Genomic DNA, 19185 nt, shown 5'->3' with positions numbered 1-19185 from the left:
AGGAGGAGGAGATTAGTGTTTAACGTCCCGTCGACAACGAGGTCATTAGAGACGGAGCATAAGCTCGGATTAGGGATGGATGCGGAAGGAAATCGGCTGTGCTCTTCCAAAGGAACAGCCCGACATTTGCCTGAAGCGATTCAGGAAAATAATGAAAAACAGAAATCAGGTTGGCCGGACGTGGGTTTGAACCGTTCTCCTCGAATGTAGACACGGTCCTGATTTAAAGAGGGATTTCTAAGTAACTCGTCTTTAAGTAAAATTTGTAATCGATCTTCGTCGTGTTCAGACTATTAGCGCATGTAAGAAGGACTACAGAAGACTGCCCTAATTAAAATGCCCTTCTGTATCTGTGAACATTGACACATGGAAGCATCTGACCTTATTTCAAGAAAAGTTAACACAGGTACCTACTTTGTGCGACGGTTAATCAATGGGTGTAAGAGAATAATTGAAAGCATTTCAATGAACCAACTTCTTGTCAATAAGTCCATCACATGATTCACAAAACGTTCAAAACGCTCCACCATATAGACTAAACATGCGCACTGAACATGCTTGGCTCACAGATATAATTTGGACCCCCTTCAACGAAGAGACTCAAAGTACTGGATGATAATAGCACATTGGTCTTAACTTGATATTGCATTTGCTGCTCTGAAGATCACGACGGAGACTTACCTCCTGGAACCTGAAAGAATCATATGAAAAATGCTGCTAGTAATTCGTATGCTAAATTGTGGTGTGCGTACTGTAAGACCTTTGGTATACACACCATCAGATTATTTGACTTGTCGCTCTAACGAAGTAGGCGAGTGTCAGCAATGTACACTCGTTATAATACTTCGAACGTTGAGGTATGACTGCGCGAGTGTGTTCCATGAGGAGAAAAGGTTCTACGTTAGCAGCAATCTCATTGGCTGCGTTACATATTAATACGCGGATCGGCGGAAGGAGAACTTGGTCCGTCTCTAAGACAGCGCCATCTCGTAGTACGGAGACGGACGAGCGCTGCGCCTGCGCTGTTGTGCTTAGCGGGGCGCGCCCTATTGGTAAAGTTGTGTACGCGCTGACTGTGTGGAACTGTGTACACAACATAAATTAAAGAGTGCAGTTTGAGTACAGACATTCCCACTGAATAATGCACTTGCGGAAAGCAAATGATCATGGTAGAATCTCCACTACTGTATAATTCACTCGTATAAGTCTAACGATATGACTTGTTGAAAAGAAACGTTACATGAACTCTCTGAGTTTGGTAGGGGAAGGACCATGAATAAACCTAGAAAGATTATACATCGATTATTATTTCAGTACAACAACATAGCATAAATTACATAGATGAACTTCGTTATGAATACATGAACCACGTAGTATCTACACCATTGTGTAACGAAGACCTCCCTCGGAAAGTACTCATGATACCGACGAAAATATGATGAACTTATGTACCTCACATACGATCGAATGCATAGGACACAGAAAACAAATTCTGACGAAAATTAATCGAAATTGGGTGCCCGTAATAGACGTCATGTCGAATAGTGTCATAATAGCTGTACGTTCCAAATTCATTTCTACAGTTAGCTATTGCAGTGTTGTTTGTTTCTTAGCACTGACAACACTATAGAAACACCGATGCTCGTCGGCCACTGGATTTTCTGTGATGAGAGGTAATGCCTGAAATTTGGTGTTCTCGGCACAATCTTGACAATTTGTATCTCAGAATACTTAACTCCTTACCGATTTCCGAAACGGAACGTCCCATGCGTCTAGCTACAACTATCACTCCGCCTTCAGAATCGATTAATTCCCGTGGTGCGCCCATAACCACGTCGGAACCTTTTCATACGAATCAATTGAATATAAATGACAGCTCCGCCAATGTAGTGCTGTTTTATACCTTGTGTACGCCATGCTACAACTATATGTGTGTTTAGATGTCTCTGTCTCATGGCTTTGGTCAGCTCAGTGCACAGCACAGTCACAATTAAAGTTCCACTTCCAAAACGCTGTAGAACACGAACCACAGTTCCGAATGACGTGAAATTTGAAATGAGTGTTGTCGAAGAAGAGGCAAAGGTTACAGAAACAAAAACTAGATGGCGCTGTAAATGGAAGAATATGACACCAGGCCATAGTCGTTCGCGATTCGTTTGAAGAGCATTATGGACGATTCGAGCGAATGATGTGGTCATCCAGACCATCCGACATGAATTACATCGGACATGTATGGAACATGTAATGCAAATATGCGTTCCCTTCATGTGTTTAAGCCGAGTATTATGCATTTTTATGCGATAGAGAATGGAATGCTCAGTAGCAGCCAGGCTACATGTACATTTAACAATTAAGCATCAGCAAGGAGCATTAGTGATGATATCGTTGGAGGCACTGTTGTGCAACCTTAGTAGCGACAAGATCCTACTATTAGGGAGTAGGATCTTACAATCTGAGACAGTGTTCCGAGACAAACTTCCGTCACAATGTCCGCAAACCTTCAGCTAGTGGGGCGTTCAGATCACTGTTGCTAGGCGGATCTGACGTCACGTTTGCGGACATTGTGACGGAAGTTTGTCTCGGAACATATATATATATATATATATATATGGGGAACGAGAGAAGTGTCCTTACTGGCTGAGGGAGAAAGGGGGGTCTCACTTGTCCTTCGGGTAGACAGGGCGAGTTAGTCGCGAGGAGCCAAGCAAATCGCACGGTCAAGTAACTGGGGCGGCTCTAAAAGAACGGTCGCGAGTGCATATTTCAGATGTGAAACAAGATATAAAGTGAAGTTATTAGTTATAAGAATGCCACGTGTCGTGGGCAGAGTCAATCGTTATGTAAAATCAGAAAACGGGATTAATGTGCGTAAAGGGTCGAATATAATGGCGTAGTCGAGAGCCGCCATATTGCAAATGCTGATTTTGTGACGTGTGTGACAAAGCAATTTCTGTATTAAAAAAAGTACAGTACAAACATTTTTGGCAATTAACAACTGGCATCCCTAAGTACTCTACTTCAGTAGGATCACCACCTACATGGAACCTGGCGACTGAGCGCTCCTTCTGTGCTACGAGAGACTTACCGAAGCAGCAAGACACCAGGTTAGTGATACCGCCCAGAGAAGCACTTCATTCTCGCTACTGTGCCAATGAGGGTGTTCTAAACATAATCAAGAGTCCAGTTCGTGCACAGAATTCTACAACAGTAACACTTTCGGATTACGGACGGCTGTAGATGCAGCATTGTTCAGTATTTCAGCATGGAACTTCCAACGTTTGTTGAGTCCGTGGCACGTCGAGCTACTGCGATACGGCGGGAAAAGCAGCTCTAACACAGTCTTAGGATGTATCCCAAGACTTATGTAAACTCAGTGTATCTTGTTTTCTACACTACTGGCAATTAAAATTGCTGCAACAAGAAGCAATGCAGATGATAAACGGGTATTCGTTGGACACATATATTATACTAGAACTGACATGCGATTACATTTGGACGCAATCCGGGTACATAGATCCAGAGAAATCAGTACCCAGAACAACCACCTCTGGCCGTAATAACGGCCTTGGTACGCCGGGGAATTGATTCAAACAGAGCTTGGATGGCGTGTACAGGTACAGCTGCTCATGCGGCTTCAACACGATACCACAGTTCATCAAGAGTAGTGAATGGTGTATTGTGACGAGACAGTTGCTCGGCCACCATTGACCAGACGTTTTCAATTGGTGAGAGATCTGGAGAATGTGCTGGACAGGGCAGCAGTCGAACATTTCCTGTATCCAGAAAGGCCCAACCAGGACTTGCAACATGCGGTCGTGGATTATCCTGTTCGCTGGGATCGAATGAAGGGTAGAGCCACGGGTCCTAACACATCTGAAATGTAACGTCCACTGTTCAAAGTGCCGTCAATGTGAACAAGAGATGACCGAGACGTGTAACCAATGGCAACCCATACATCACGCCGGGTGATACGCCAGTATGGCGATGACGAATACACGCTTCCAATGTGCGTTCACCTGGATGTCGCCAAACACGGATGCGACCATCATGATGCTGTAAACAGAACCTGGATTCATCCGAAAAAGTGACGTTTTGCCATTCGTGCACCCAGGTTCGTCGTTGAGTACACCATCGCAGGCGCTCCTGTCTGTGATGCAGCGTCAACGGTAACCGCAAGCATGGCCTCCGAGCTGATAGTCCATGCTGCTGCAAAAGTCGTCGAACTGTTCGAGCAGATGGTTGTTGTCTTGCAAACGTCCCCATCTGTTGACTCAGAGATCGAGATGTGGCTACACGGTCCGTTACAGCCATGCAGATAAGACGCCTGTCATCTCGACTGCTAGTGATACGAGGCCGTTGGAATCCAGCACGGCGTTCCGTATTACACTCCTGAACCCACTGATTCCATAATATGCAAACAGTCAATGGATCTCGACCAACGCGAGCAGCAATGTCGCGATTCGATAAACCACAATCGCTATAGGCAATTTTAATGGCCAGTAGCGTATGTAGTAAAATTTTGCTTTCAGCATAGTTTTTGAATCAGAATGTGTGTCAGAGGCTGAGCTCTCCAGCTTTTATCTCTGAAAGCGTGGGACATCGTCTCCATAATATCATCAGCATATTCTATAACATCAGCAGTCTACGCACTCTTGACGTATCTTTATCAATTGTTGTATATGATATATCTAAAAAATTGGACCTCACACTGAACCCAGTGGACATCCATTCGTCCTTGTAACTTACTCCTTTGTTTCCCATTGCTCTACTCTGCCTTGGCAGCAATCCATAAAGTTGCCTTCCAGAAGAGCCATCTAGGAATATTCATTCAGAGCTACTGGCAGTGACAGTGACTGTTGATGACGTTTTCTTTGTACGGTGCGGCAGGTTGCGTGCCATGACGCGGACGCCGCCCGAGTACTCGGTGCGCTGGCGGTCGCAGGCGGTGCGCGCCAACACGCGCGTCTCGCCGCCCACGCAGTCGCCGGCGGCCGCCGGGCCCACCCCCGCCGCCCGCGCCGGCCTCCCGCTGCTGGCGGCCGCCGCCGCCCTTCTGGGCCGGCGCAAGCCCTGAGGGCCGCAGGGCGCCACCCGATACGGCCCTCCCAGACAGCTGCCGCCGGCAGCCACCCGGCGGCTGGCCGCGAAGGCGGTCGTAGCTCGCAGCTGGCATCGATACCGCGGGGCGACCACTCGCCGACACTGGACAGCCGCTTCCCGTCGCAGACAGTGACCGTCCGTTCCTCGTTGCAGCCGCGCGCGACCGTTTGTAACCTCTGTCTCCTCCGACACACGCTGGTGTCCTTCCTCGGTGCCTTGCAGTTGTTCGGATAGTGGTTTCGTAGTCTACGTCCTGTTGTACATATACTTCTACAATGAACTTCATCGCCACCAGGCGTCGTGTCAGAGCATTGGAATCCTCCTTACGAGATGACGTTTAAATAGGACTCAATTTTGTACATAAATGGCACTCAAGTGTCGGTGAATTTTTTTCCAGAAGCCACTGTTGTATATACAAAAAATATCACTGCTGCCCGACGCGATTAATTCACTTTCTTATTTGAAAAAATAATTCCCCTTGAAATATACAGGGTGTTCCAATAGAGGGAGACAATGTTTCCGGTGCTGAACCTTTTAAAAAAAGAAGTTCGTCTAGATATACGCACTGTTTTCAAACGTTCCATAATTTAGCGACGTAAAATTTATCATTCTTTATTTTCAGAGTAAGCCATTATTTGATTGGCGACTCCATGGCGTGTTGTGTGCACCACGACCAGATAGTGGATAGAATTGGAAGGAAAATCAGTATTGGCCGTATTTAGTTGTTTTATTGTTAGCAAAATCGATTTTCGGTCCTCAGTGCTGTAATATACAATTAAAATTGGTAGGCACTGGTATCAGGCGATTACCAGAAGCTTAGAGCGATCACATAAACTCAAGCTGATCGCTATCAGCTTGTGGTTATCGCCTGATACCAGTGCCTACCAATTTTAATTGTATATTACAGCACTGAGGATGGTCACTAAGTGACCGAAAATCGATTTTGCTAACAATAAAACAACAAAATACGGCCAATGTTGATTTTCCTTCCAAGCCAGTATTTGTTTTTCAGATTACCAACGATCAGCAGTTCAACATAGTTTTCCAGTAGATCACAAAAAATTTACAAGTTTATAAAATCCTTAGGTCTCTCCACCACTTATTTATATGATGTATCTTTTTCACTGACATCGTGTAGAACACCTTTTAATGTGGCCAGTGTACAGGACGTGTCCCACTAACTCCTTTCACGTGTTCACACTCCTGTTCGTTCCTGCTTTTGTCCGATCCTATAGATAGAAGGCAAAAAGTCTAGAGATCCTAGTGACGAGGTGATAGAGGAGTTCTTCTACTCATACTATTCCTTCATTACTTATTTACTTTCCTTACTTGCCAAGGGTTTCTGGATGTTAGCCCCACTCCCAGGTAACAATCCCAGCATCAGCCAAGCCGTCATCGATAAACATTGATAATCCATGAATTAGGGAAAATGTTGTTATGTTTTTGCACCACACATACAATGTGGTCTCTAACGTGGTGCAAGCGCTTTGCGACCAAGTGGTCAAAGGAATTTCATCAGGCAGTGAAACTAAACTATTTTCCTTATAATACTTGTAACCGTGACCTATAATTGTTACTTTAAATTAATAACTACAAAGCAGTGCACTCGTATATTACACAAACTGTAACTCGGAAACCTCTGGAAATAGTGCGTATGTTTATATGAACACTTTAAACTTATATGGCTAACTTTGTTCGCTCCTGAAATATTGACCTTTTTATTGAGACACTATGGCCGAGAGGAAACCTTAATGTAACAGCTATTATTTGTAATCGTAACATCACCAGAAACGGATGCACCGTGAGCGTCAAACTTATAGCTATTTGAACAGCTTTAGATTTTTCCCTCACACCTCGCAAGCGCATCACATCAAGTTTCCTTCTTTCTTTTCGCTTTCGTTTCTGACCACGATCGACTTCATCCATCACATTTCACTGCACGCTGTAAATTACACTGGAACAAGATTGTGGGCAATAATTAGAGAGGTAAACGTGAGTCTGTAGATAGCGTAAGTGTGCACTAGTGTAGAAGACGTAGAGAAACTCGTTTTACACGGAAATAGGAAATTTGTAATCAAATGTATGCTCAGGGAGCGCCTAGAAGAATCGACAGGGTGATTGTACTGTGACGCTGAAGTGATAAAGAGAGGACAGTTTTTGACAAGAAGTGTACATAAATGAACGTTGTTCACTTGTTACAATAAAACGACACAGTGTGGGCAAGTGCTGGAAATGCAAGCGGAGCTTTTTTGCTGGAGCAGCGTACATACTGTCATAAGGATTTTCTGCGTCAGTCAGTTTTATATCAGTTGATATATTGATAGACTATCGGTGAAGAGAATTTATATGAATTATATTGAGACCTGATACTGAATGGTGCATAACAGAATTGTAATAATGTTGGAAATAAAGACTTTGTTTCTCATGCGTTGGTACACATGACACGCAACAGTTTGTGAAAATTGCAACACTTGGAAGGAATGCTACGAAACGCTCCGAAATCGGCGGATTTATAGAACAGTTGAACCGTAATAAGGGATGAAGACTGCTGTGATATGGCGTAGATGTAGGCCGAGTAGCGTCCTCTTTTGAGTGTTGGGATACGTCAGTGGTACGCCATACCCACTCGGCAAAGAACCAACAAAGCAGAAACGTGCAAGCAAGTGCCGGTATACCTCATCGAAGTCAAAGGGCCCATGTCAGCATCTGATTGAGACCAAACAGGGCAGAATGATTGGTCTCTCGGAAATAGGTTTGACGTGATGCTATACTGCGGCTCACACAAGGTCCGATGTTTTTGTCGAAACAGAGCATTAAAGAGTGTAATGCTCACCGACCAGCAAATACTAGACCACACGGTACGGCTACAGCAAGAGATGGCCGCCATATTGTAGAGACCTCTTTCACTGTACAGAAACTACCAAAGCATAACAAGATAAATTCGCCATCGCACTCAGATTTAATGGTAAGAGAGCCCAGTGGACAGCCCGTAAAAATTGAACACAGGTAAGGCATGAAAACAGAAAGAAGGTCTATTGGACTGTAGAAAAAAATCAAAATTGAAACAGTTAACGGTCCAAGAATAACAAGTGCAATATACAGGGTGAGTCATTAACTATTGCCACCTTCAATAATTCCTAGAGTATGATAGTAGTTGAAAAGTTTGTGGGACAAATGTTGCATGGAACAACGGGGCCCATAATATGATGTTGGTTTTTTGTTGCTAGGTAGGGTCGCGTCAGTCATATGAAGGTCAACGTTGTTTTTTTTTTTTAATGGGATGCTATAGTTTGGTATTTATTTTGAGATAGTGGTATCGAAACGAATCCAATGATGTGTAACAGTAAAATCTTTGAAGGCCAACGAAGGTCAAAAAAGGTGGCATGATCGTGCATTTACAGAAGGTAATCGAGGTAATGACCATTGATATCAATGCAGTGCTGCAATCTTCTTATCATGGATTGAGTGATATTCGTTATCACTTCGGTACTGCTTACCGAAGCACATGATCTGACAGTTCTCTCTCGTATATCGTGAAAATAGTAAATATTAGCCGAATACGGCGTATCCATCTAAAGTGACATTGACATGTAAACACCAGTCGACGGTTTCGCAATATAACACTAATAGGAACAGAAGACTAGTATCGCCAAATAAGTGAATGTGAATGATGGATTCCTTCGAAGAACGAGTCGATACGCTTCTCATTTATGGAGAATGCCAATGAAATTCAGTGAGCTAGCGACTTCGTACATGTAAACATGTGTCTGATAAATTGAGAACAACTGGATCTTTAACTCATCGGAAACATATCCGGCAAATGAAAGTTACTAACGAGGAAACGGAAATTGTATACTCTCGTCACCGTGGTTTGAGATCCTAGTGTTAATTCGGGTCAAATCGCAAGGGAATCTGTCATGAGCCGGAGTAGTGTTGTTCGTGTTCCGCATCGACATAAATATTATCTTCATCATATCAGTCTCGATCAAGAATTTACTGGTACGGATTGTATGCGTCTCATTGAATTCTGTGAATGGGCTCAACTTCATATTCAGAGGAATGACACATTTATTAATTTGATTATATTTACTGATGACGCTACATTCACGAACCATGGAAATGTTTATTTGCATAACATGCATTATCAGGCAACTGAAAATCCATGTTGGCTGCGGAAAGCTGAACACCAAAAACCGTGGTCGGTGAATGTATGGTGTGGGATTCTGGAGGACAGAATTATAGGCCACTGTTTCATCGAAGGAAATCTTAATGGTAGGAAGTACACCGCAAGCCTGCAAGAAACATTAGGTCTGTTATCGGAAGAAATACCTTTAGGAACAAGGAACAGAACGTGATATCAACACGAAGGGTGTCCGGCACATTTTTCGCTGATGGCCAGAGATGAGTTTCCGAGAAAATTCCCAAATTGTTGGATTGGTCACGGAGGAGTTGTGTCGTGCCCGCTCATACAACACACTTGATGCCTGTGGATTTTTTCTTGTGGGGATTCGTAAAAGACATTGTTTATAAAGACTTTCCGACTACACCTGAAGATATGCGAGAGAGAATTGTCAGAGCATGTGCTTCGGTAAGTGCCGATGTGATAAGGAATACCACTCAATTCATGATAAGAAGATTGCAGAACTGCAATGATACCACTGGTCATCACTTCGAACAGCTTCTGTAAATGGACGTTCATGCCACCTTTGTGACTTTCGTTGACCTTCAAAGACCTTACTGTTACACATCATTCGATTCGTCTCCACAGCCGCTATCAGAAAATAAGTATCAAACTATAGCATACCATTTAAAAAAACAAAGTTGACCTTCATGTCTCTGAAGCATCCCCATCTAGCAACAAAAAACCGACGTCATATTATGGCATCCCTTTGTCCCATGTAACTTTTCTCCCACAAACGTTTCATCTCCTATCGTACTTTCGGAGTTATTCTTGGTGGTAATAGTTAATGATTCACCCTAAAGAGCAGCCGGAAAGAGAAATGGCGTCGAAGTAAAAAGAATAAATAAAAAACATTGGTTTTACGGTGTTGGACTTCATACGGGTGAGCAGGGTTCTAATCTCAATCGTGCCATGTCTTTTTTCTTTCACTGTTCGCTTTATTCAAGTTTGTTTAGATGTGACGTAACGTCAATTTGCAACAGATAGGTGTAAATTAGGGACCTATAACGACAGTTGATTCTGCACAAATACTCTGTTAGCAGCCGAAAGGAAGTGGCTTTCGAATGGGAACCACAAACGTTTGCTGACAAGACGACAAGTCTATCGAATCCTCCACCGGAAAACGAACCACACAGGCCTTCTTTGATTCCGTACCTCCGCTTCTAGACGCTCCGGTTTCAGAACGTGATGGTTTCTCATTGAAAGAATTCTCATGGTCAAAGTGCACGTACAGTTCTCAGTTGAAATAATTATTATCGCTTCCTTAACCTCTGGAGCAAATTTCATTGTAATCACGTTTCCTTCTTGGGTTGCAATTTTCACAACCAGTAGTGTACTTATATTTCATACCCATGTAGAATAGTTTTTTCCTAAATGATACCATAATTTTCTGTATGTACAAAATATTACGTTTAAATTGAATGTAAAAAAGAATATATCCTCGTAATTATCATGTAGTCGAGGATGACACATGGTTAGATTTGAAGAACTTATGACATCAGTTCTAAAATATGTGATGTGGTGTCATAACGTGTGTTAAACGCCCCTACGTCACAGGCTTTTCCTTTCTTCCAGATGGATCCGCTTTGACTACCAACGCGACCAGTGTCTAGGTGCTTCCACTTAGAAGTTTGAGTTCATTAAACTGTCCTAGCCAGCATAGTTCAATAAATGATCTACTACGTTTCCTTTACAGCACAGCTGCTGAATCAATGCTCCATATCCCTCGATTAAAGGTACGTAACTTAAGTAACCACATATACAGCACATAATGTGATAAGCGTTAAGATGTATCCTTATTTTCCTCTAGAATGAAAGAAATTCGATTAAACAGCATGGAGACATAGTGATCATTTTGCTAATAGACACGATTATGACGCCCCACAAAAGTAAAACAAGAAGTCATAATAATTTTAAACAAAAATTTGATAACAGTATTGTGTCAGCTACAGTAATTAACAGGTTAACGGAGAGATCGGCTAAGAATAGTCTAAACGAGAATAAGAGTGCTAGCGGAACGTACATTAATATACAGTTCTAGGATAGCACGGATCTTTTGAATGATATGAAGGAAGTTATATAAGAATTATTCATTAAAGGAAGTAACCTAGTTTGCACAGAATATACTGATCTCAGCTTGTTCTGACCGGCCACTGTGGCCGCGCTGTTCTAGGCACTTCAGTCGGGAACCGCGCTGCTGCTACGGTTGCAGCTTCGAATCCTGCCTCGGCTATGGATGCGTTTGATATTCTTAGGTTAGTTACGTTCAATTAGTTCTACGTCTAGGCGACTGATTACCTCAGGTGTTAAGTCCCATAGTGCTCATAACCATCAGCCTGGTCTCTTCGTCCATAAAACCCGGAAGGTAGTAGACACCGGCGCCCAGATTGATGTTGTGTTCTTAGACCTAGGGAAGGCGTTCCGTAGAGGTCCTAATTGTCACGTAACGAGCTCATTACGAACGTACCGAGTATCAATCCAGCTTTGGGGCCGATTTCAAGAGGTACTAGCAAACAGAATACACCACGTCATTCTTAACAGAGATTTATAGAGGGATATTAAAACGTATCTTACAAAGAATGGAAGTTGGTAGGTCGGTACTTTGTAGCCGTATTGTGATACTAAATTTATGTTCTAAAACACTTCGTTTGCGTATTATCGTCTCTGAGATGTGAAGAAGAAAGTTGGCAGTTTGAACCACACAAGCTAAGCGAAGTGGGCAAGTGACAATATATTTCACTGTCAGTAAACACCAGTTTAATGCACGTACAGAACGTCCTCAAATATGAGCGCCGCAAACTTCGATAAATTGTATGCATCGTCTAATGATGTACTGGTGAATATCTGGAGAGATGCTCGGCATCCCATGAATTACTCCAGCTGCTGCTTGCATTCATGCCACAAGAACTTTGGTTATTCCAAGTATGTCTAACACACGAGAGTTCTTATGTCTCCTTAGTGTTGGTTCCAGGTCCAGTAAGCTAGGGACTGGGCCTCCACGTCCAGTTCGTCTGTTGCCAGAGGTGTTATTCAACTGGCCACGTAGCGCATTGTCGAGGAAAACTAGAGCGTCATCCTGCTGGAACTACACACGACGGACGTCGAAAGGAACCTCTTGTAAAAACCCGAACAAGACTTCTCACAGAAATAAATGGTAACTAGGACATCAACACCAAGGGAGTGATGTGCATGGTCACCGACGAGACCTGCCGACAAAATACTCGACGTTATTGGCCTAAGATACACAGGCGTGAAGACTTTCTTCCATCTAAATATGTTTCTGATGGTGAACATGCCGTCCGTCGTAACGGCACACATCAGTAAACAGGATACGCCTTAGGAAGTGATGGTCCTACGCACTTTGTTCTAGCAGCAGTCGGAAAAAAATGAGACGACGAGGAAAATCATCTTGAGACATGCAAGAGTTTTCTGGAGGTTGTAGCGATGAAGGCGCTCATCGTGCAATGCATGTCAGACTAGCAGGTGGTTCACAACAATGGTGTGTGGTACAGTTCGAGTACTTGTACAAGACTGCTCTGCTAAATGCTGAAGTACAACTTGTTGCGGGGTGTCCGCAGGCGTCCAATGTGGTTACCATTCGGATGTATGCTGCCTGTTTTACGGAAGCACTTCTTCAGTTTTGAAAAATAGTGTGGGCTGGATGAGTCTCTCTTGCATTCCTTTGCGCCTCCACGTTCATGAGAAAAGTGTCGGAGTACTGTAATGCCCTGGGACAGTATCACCGGCAGACATAATAAAATAGTGCAAGTTCTACCGTGGCAGCTTCCAGAAGCCGATACATCTGAGTCAATGACCAGCAGGCTGCTAGCTAGGGAGAAATGCTGATCGACTTGCAGCAACATGGGGGAACGACTAAGCGCCCAAGTCTGCACGTGAATCGTAATGACATCATGGAACCCAAGAGAAACTAAAGACAAAGCAGTATTTCATAAGGAAGGCTAGTTTCAACGCAGCAATAAGTATTCAGATGTCGAGGCACCAGAAAAGAGGTTCTGAAAGGTGAAGCTGCAAAAATCAGAAGTTGCTGATGAGGACACTATTTCATAGTCATCCCCACCGCCACAGACCGTATGGGAAGTGCGAAAATTAACACTCCACCCTCTTTACGCATGTTTGATTTCTGACTGACGAGTGCTCATTGCCGACTGCCCAGTGCATGGTCTCAGCCCTTGTGTCAGTTGCATCTGTCCAGTGAGAGGGAAGGCTATGGAGGTCGACCCTCAACACGCCTGTCTCCTGCCGTCTATGGAACCACAACTCTGGCTGGATGGACACTGCTGTTGCCAGCCACACCGCCAAGGCCACAGTGATGGGTCGCGGAAGCCGCCACTACCCTGCAGGCCTATTGGAGACTTGACCTGCGTAATCTGGCCTCCGTCCTTCATCCGCCTTTGAGTAGGTGGGCACCACTGCTGCTCGTACCATCCCTGTGGCAGTGGCAGGTACCGACGCTGCCGGCTCCTATTTCCTATACGGGAGCCGAGAGCCAACATCTGCGTGCCAGCGAGTACTTCAAATTAATATCGGTCGAGACTCCTCGGTGCAAATCTTCGACATCTAAAAGAGCTCTTTGAAGATCGACAAGCTGAGCTGGAGGCCACCACATTCCGCGGTCGACGACCGTCTGTAACACAGCAGCCAGCATTTGATGTTTCACAGTGCTGCCGATACTGCGATTCGAGTGTGTGCCAGCCTTCCACAGCTGACGTGGCGGTACCCTGCCAGACGCCTGTGACACAGAGTTTGGAAAACAGTCATGTATTACTACCTAGTAAATGTATTATTGTCAGTGATGTTTTCTTGGCGCACTCTCGCGTAACTAGCTCAATACCACTGTATTCTGCCCGACTCTCTCCTGACGACTATAGGAGTCTGGGACAAGACCCCTATTGTACTCTGCGTCTGTGTACATCACTACCATTTTTCATTCCCCTTTTACGGCTGCAAATATTATCACTGAAAACTACGTACTGTATGAAACTACAGAAGATATTACTGTACTTTACCTTTGCTTATATATGACAGTGCGGGATGGCCAAGCGGTTCTAGGCGCTACAGTCTGGAACCGCGCGACCGCTACGGTCGCAGGTTCGATCCTGCCACGGGCATGGATGTGTGTGAAGTCCTTAGGTTAGTTAGTCTTAAGTAGTTCTAAGTTCTACGGGACTCATGACCTCAGAAGTTATGTCCCATAGTGCTCAGAGCCATTTGAACCACTTGAAGTTCTGTGTGTGTGATGTAACAAATAAAGCAATACCACTGGTAAACATTCCAACTCACGGTACACATTATGCCATTGTTAAATTGTTTTCCTGGAGTTCCGCTTCTGAGGCCATAGCAGGTCAACAGTGTCAGAGTGATTGTAGTTTACACTGTCTCGTTTACTCCTTGCCTTGCTTGTGTGGTCAAAACAGCCTATGTCCTCCTCCACATTGCAGAGACGCTAACACGGGAACGAAAGCGTATTTGAAGGTATTTTTATTAATGAAGTGCTAACTCCCTCCAGCGATCTACCAGACCCTCATTGCTTCCATACCACGGCACGTCGCTGCTGTTATCCGTAGCAAAGGTGCACATACCGACTATTACATAGCTACCGAGCGAGGTGGCGCAGTGGTTAGCACACTGGACTCGCATTCTGGAGAACGAAGGATCAAACTCGTCTCTGGCCGTCCAGATACAGGTTTTTCGTGATCTCCCTAAATCGTTGCAGACAAACGCCGGTATCTTTCCTTAGAAAGGACGCGACCGATTTTCTTCACCGTGCTTGGCACAATCCGAGCTTGAGCTCCGTCACCGATGACCTCGATGTTGACGGGTCTTGAAACCAAATGTTCATTCCCTCCCTTTTTATTGGATAGGTGGTCATAACGCTATGGCTGATTAGGGCATATATTGTATGATTTTTAGATATGACCTTTACATAAGTTTCTAATTAATTTTTCGTATTGCTTTTTTAATTCAAAAAATATCTTTAGTTTGCTTCCTTGGTAACGTTTATCAGAATGCAGGTTTTACCTGCGTGACAACAGAAAACATAAATAGATGCAGGGTACGTTGTGCTACCACCTCACCTATGTTTCCCCCCACCCCCTCTCCCTCTTAATCCTCTCTTCCATATTCCGGTACAGGGTGATCCAAAAATAGCAAAGGCGGGTATTTGTATGTGCAGTGGCATGACGATAGCGTAATCACTTCATACAGCATGAAACATTTGCAGTATCAGTCCTCGGACCAGCTCATCTACCACGTGAGATTCTAGTCTCACTACCTGTAGCCAAATCAGACTTGCAGCATCCAGAGTAACGCCACTGCTATCGATAAAAATTATAGGCGGACATACTAAATGAGGAGCTCAAATTCGACGAGAAATTTCGAAAGATCATAAACACAAGTCTATCCGATGTTTTGCCATTAGCTACAGTCGGTATGGAATGTACTTATTGTAATCCTTCTGCCCTGTGTATTGCATGGTGAATGTCTGACATAATTTGGTTGACCCGAATCAGAGTAAATTATTTTGCTATTTCACCACAGTCATCCATTCCGCACATGGCTAGGCTCCATACCTTCAAGACATGAAACAACCAAGTGAATTGGACACTAACACGTACGTCAGTGCTACTTTATAGCCACATCTCGAAACTGCCGTCGCAAAAGATGATTGCCTCACAAACCACAGGCAGTATCCTTCTAAGATGGAACAAGGTATAAAAACAATCAGAATAAACATCCATGTTAAATATCTTATACAAATGCAGCAAAACTACTACGTCCAATAAGCAACTGCGAGAGCAAACATCTCTCTCTCTCTTTCTATCTCGTGCGCGCGCACACACACACAGACACACACGCTCAAAGAGAGTGAGAGAGAGAGAGAGAGAGAGAGAGTGAGAGGGGGGTGGGGGTGGGGGAGTGAGAGAGGTGGTCACAAGTATCACAAAAACACGTTCAGTAGTTGGCAGTAACATTGTAATGTTGGCCATAACATTCGACAGTAGGCAACACCAATGGAAACACGAGATCAGTTTCCAGCGCTGCAAAGTCTGAAAAACAAAATTTCAAATGGCACTCATAAGAACAGCGTTAAAAAAAATATATCATGTTCGACAATATCCGCGAAAGCTGTAAGTCGGATTATAAGATATTAATATATGACAGAAAACAAAACTGCTAGAACTGTTTATATATATATATATATATATATATATATATATATATATATATAACGTCGAAACTGAAAAAAAATTTTATACACAAAAATTTGTACATCGTTCAGGTCACTGACGATGTCTTTGAAGGAATAAAGGAAAATGCATATGGCACAAAACTTTTGTTTCATTAAGTTGTAATGAGACAGTCCAAAACTAAAAGTTATCAACATACCGTAATGTGGCTTAGAAGACTCTTTCTTAGAAGATTATGTCTTTAAAATGTCTTCTAATGTAACAGATTATGGGAAATCATGTTGCTGAAATAATATGCAGACATTAGTCACATCTTAATTAGTAGTAACAGTGAGCATCGAAGACAGCTTCATCACATGATGAGCTTCAGTTTAAGTTTAGACTTGTAAATGTATTCGGAAAAGCCTCGTTAATGAAATGTAACAACATTGAAAAGACTGTCAAAGTTTAGTAAAATAAGCAATGCACCTTTAAAACTCACGCACTAAGGGGATATATATATATTAAGTTTAAAAAAGTTAGGTAATATAGGATTAAATATACTGCGTGTCTCTTCTAAGAGTCATCAGGCCCATATTTTCTGCTGTTTCGGCTGGTATTTGCAACTTCATTTCTGCAACATGTAGATGGAGTGAGTTCAAACATGTACTGCTCAACAAATGTTTCATACGATACACAGCGCCAATGGAAAACATCGGTTTGTTTCCCGTTACAATGTAAATGGTTCTTAAAGCGGAATTTTACGTACCCTTAGTGCGATATTCTTGTTATTGACAAGGATTAACAGAAACAACAAAACGCGGAGAATAATCAGTTCTACAGCAACGACTGAGCAGCGCTACTGCATGGTGGTGGTGTTGCTGTTGCTGTCACTGCTGGAGTAGTGGTACTTCATAATGTGTTCACTGTCGCTGTTAATACATACCGAACGCTGTTAATACATCCCCTTAAGACTAATTTGGGACCACTCTTACGAATCGGCACATAAAACTCAACGTAAGAAACTGTAATGTTTGTAACAGGAAACAAACCGGCGGGTTTCACTGTCACTAGCGACACACGATGAGCAGTATTTGTTGGGGAACACTCCAGCTACGTATAGGAATAATTAAATTTCAGATATCTGACAAAACACAGGGAAAAATGCTGCTGTTAACTAAGAAGAGGAGCACGTTATTGTCCGTACATTTGGAATAAGGTTGATATTTGGTGACTAAGCAAGTGTAATGTTAAATTACAAAGTCTATTTGCGAAGTAAATAAGTTGCGGGTCCAGATAGAATCCCAATTTGGTTTTACAGGGAGTAGTCTACGGCATTGGCCCCTTATCTTGCTTCCATTTATCGCGAATATCTCGCCCAGCGCAAAGTCACAAGCGCTGGAAAAGAAGCGCAGATGAGTCTTGTATATAAGAAGAGCAAAAGAATGAATCAGCAAAATTAAACTCCTACACTCCTGGAAATTGAAATAAGAACACCGTGAATTCATTGTCCCAGGAAGGGGAAACTTTATTGACACATTCCTGGGGTCAGATACATCACATGATCACACTGACAGAACCACAGGCACATTGACACAGGCAACAGAGCATGCACAATGTCGGCACTAGTACAGTGTATATCCACCTTTCGCAGCAATGCAGGCTGCTATTCTCCCATGGAGACGATCGTAGAGATGCTGGATGTAGTCCTGTGGAACGGCTTGGCCTGCCATTTCCACCTGGCGACTCAGTTGGACCAGCGTTCGTGCTGGACGTGCAGACCGCGTGAGACGACGCTCCATCCAGTCCCAAACATGCTCAATGGGGGACAGATCCGGAGATCTTGCTGGCCAGGGTAGTTTACTTACACCTTCTAGAGCACGTTGGGTGGCACGGGATACATGCGGACGTGCATTGTCCTGTTGGAACAGCAAGTTCCCTTGCCGGTCTAGGAATGGTAGAACGATGGGTTCGATGATGGTTTGGATGTACCGTGCACTATTCAGTGTCCCCTCGACGATCACCAGTGGTGTACGGCCAGTGTAGGAGATCGCTCCCCACACCATGATGCCGGGTGTTGGCCCTGTGTGCCTCGGTCGTATGCAGTCCTCATTGTGGCGCTCACCTGCACGGCGCCAAACACGCATACGACCATCATTGGCACCAAGGCAGAAGCGACTCTCATCGCTGAAGACGACACGTCTCCATTCGTCCCTCCATTCACGCCTGTCTCGACACCACTGGAGGCGGGCTGCACGATGTTGGGGCGTGAGCGGAAGACGGCCTAACGGTGTGCGGGACCGTAGCCCAGCTTCATGGAGACGGTTGCGAATGGTCCTCGCCGATACCCCAGGAGCAACAGTGTCCCAAATTTGCTGGGAAGTGGCGGTGCGGTCCCCTACAGCACTGCGTAGGATCCTACGGTCTTGGCGTGCATCCGTGCGTCGCTGCGGTCCGGTCCCAGGTCGACGGGTACGTGCACCTTCCGCCGACCACTGGCGACAACATCGATGTACTGTGGAGACCTCACGCCCCTCGTGTTGAGCAATTCGGCGGTACGTCCACCCGGCCTCCCGCATGCCCACTATACGCCCTCGCTCAAAGTCCGTCAACTGCACATACGGTTCACGTCCACACTGTCGCGGCATGCTACCAGTGTTAAAGACTGCGATGGAGCTCCGTATGCCACGGCAAACTGGCTGACACTGACGGCGGCGG

General features: G+C 44.2%; 1 protein-coding gene across 1 annotated transcript in view; it reads left to right on the top strand.

The window, feature by feature from the left end:
* Positions 1-19185, top strand: part of LOC124798953 — a 356047-nt gene that overhangs the window by 286500 nt on the left and 50362 nt on the right. Inside the window, exon 17 of the mRNA XM_047262487.1 lies at positions 4888-4990. Coding sequence (XP_047118443.1) covers positions 4888-4990 — 103 coding nt within the window. The remainder of the gene's footprint in view (positions 1-4887; positions 4991-19185) is intronic.

Source organism: Schistocerca piceifrons, chromosome 5 (assembly GCF_021461385.2).
Source record: "Schistocerca piceifrons isolate TAMUIC-IGC-003096 chromosome 5, iqSchPice1.1, whole genome shotgun sequence".
In the NCBI taxonomy this organism is placed as follows: Eukaryota; Metazoa; Arthropoda; class Insecta; order Orthoptera; family Acrididae; genus Schistocerca; species Schistocerca piceifrons.
The sequence above is the reverse complement of the archived record's forward strand: the minus strand, read 5'-3'. Positions and strand labels throughout refer to the sequence as shown.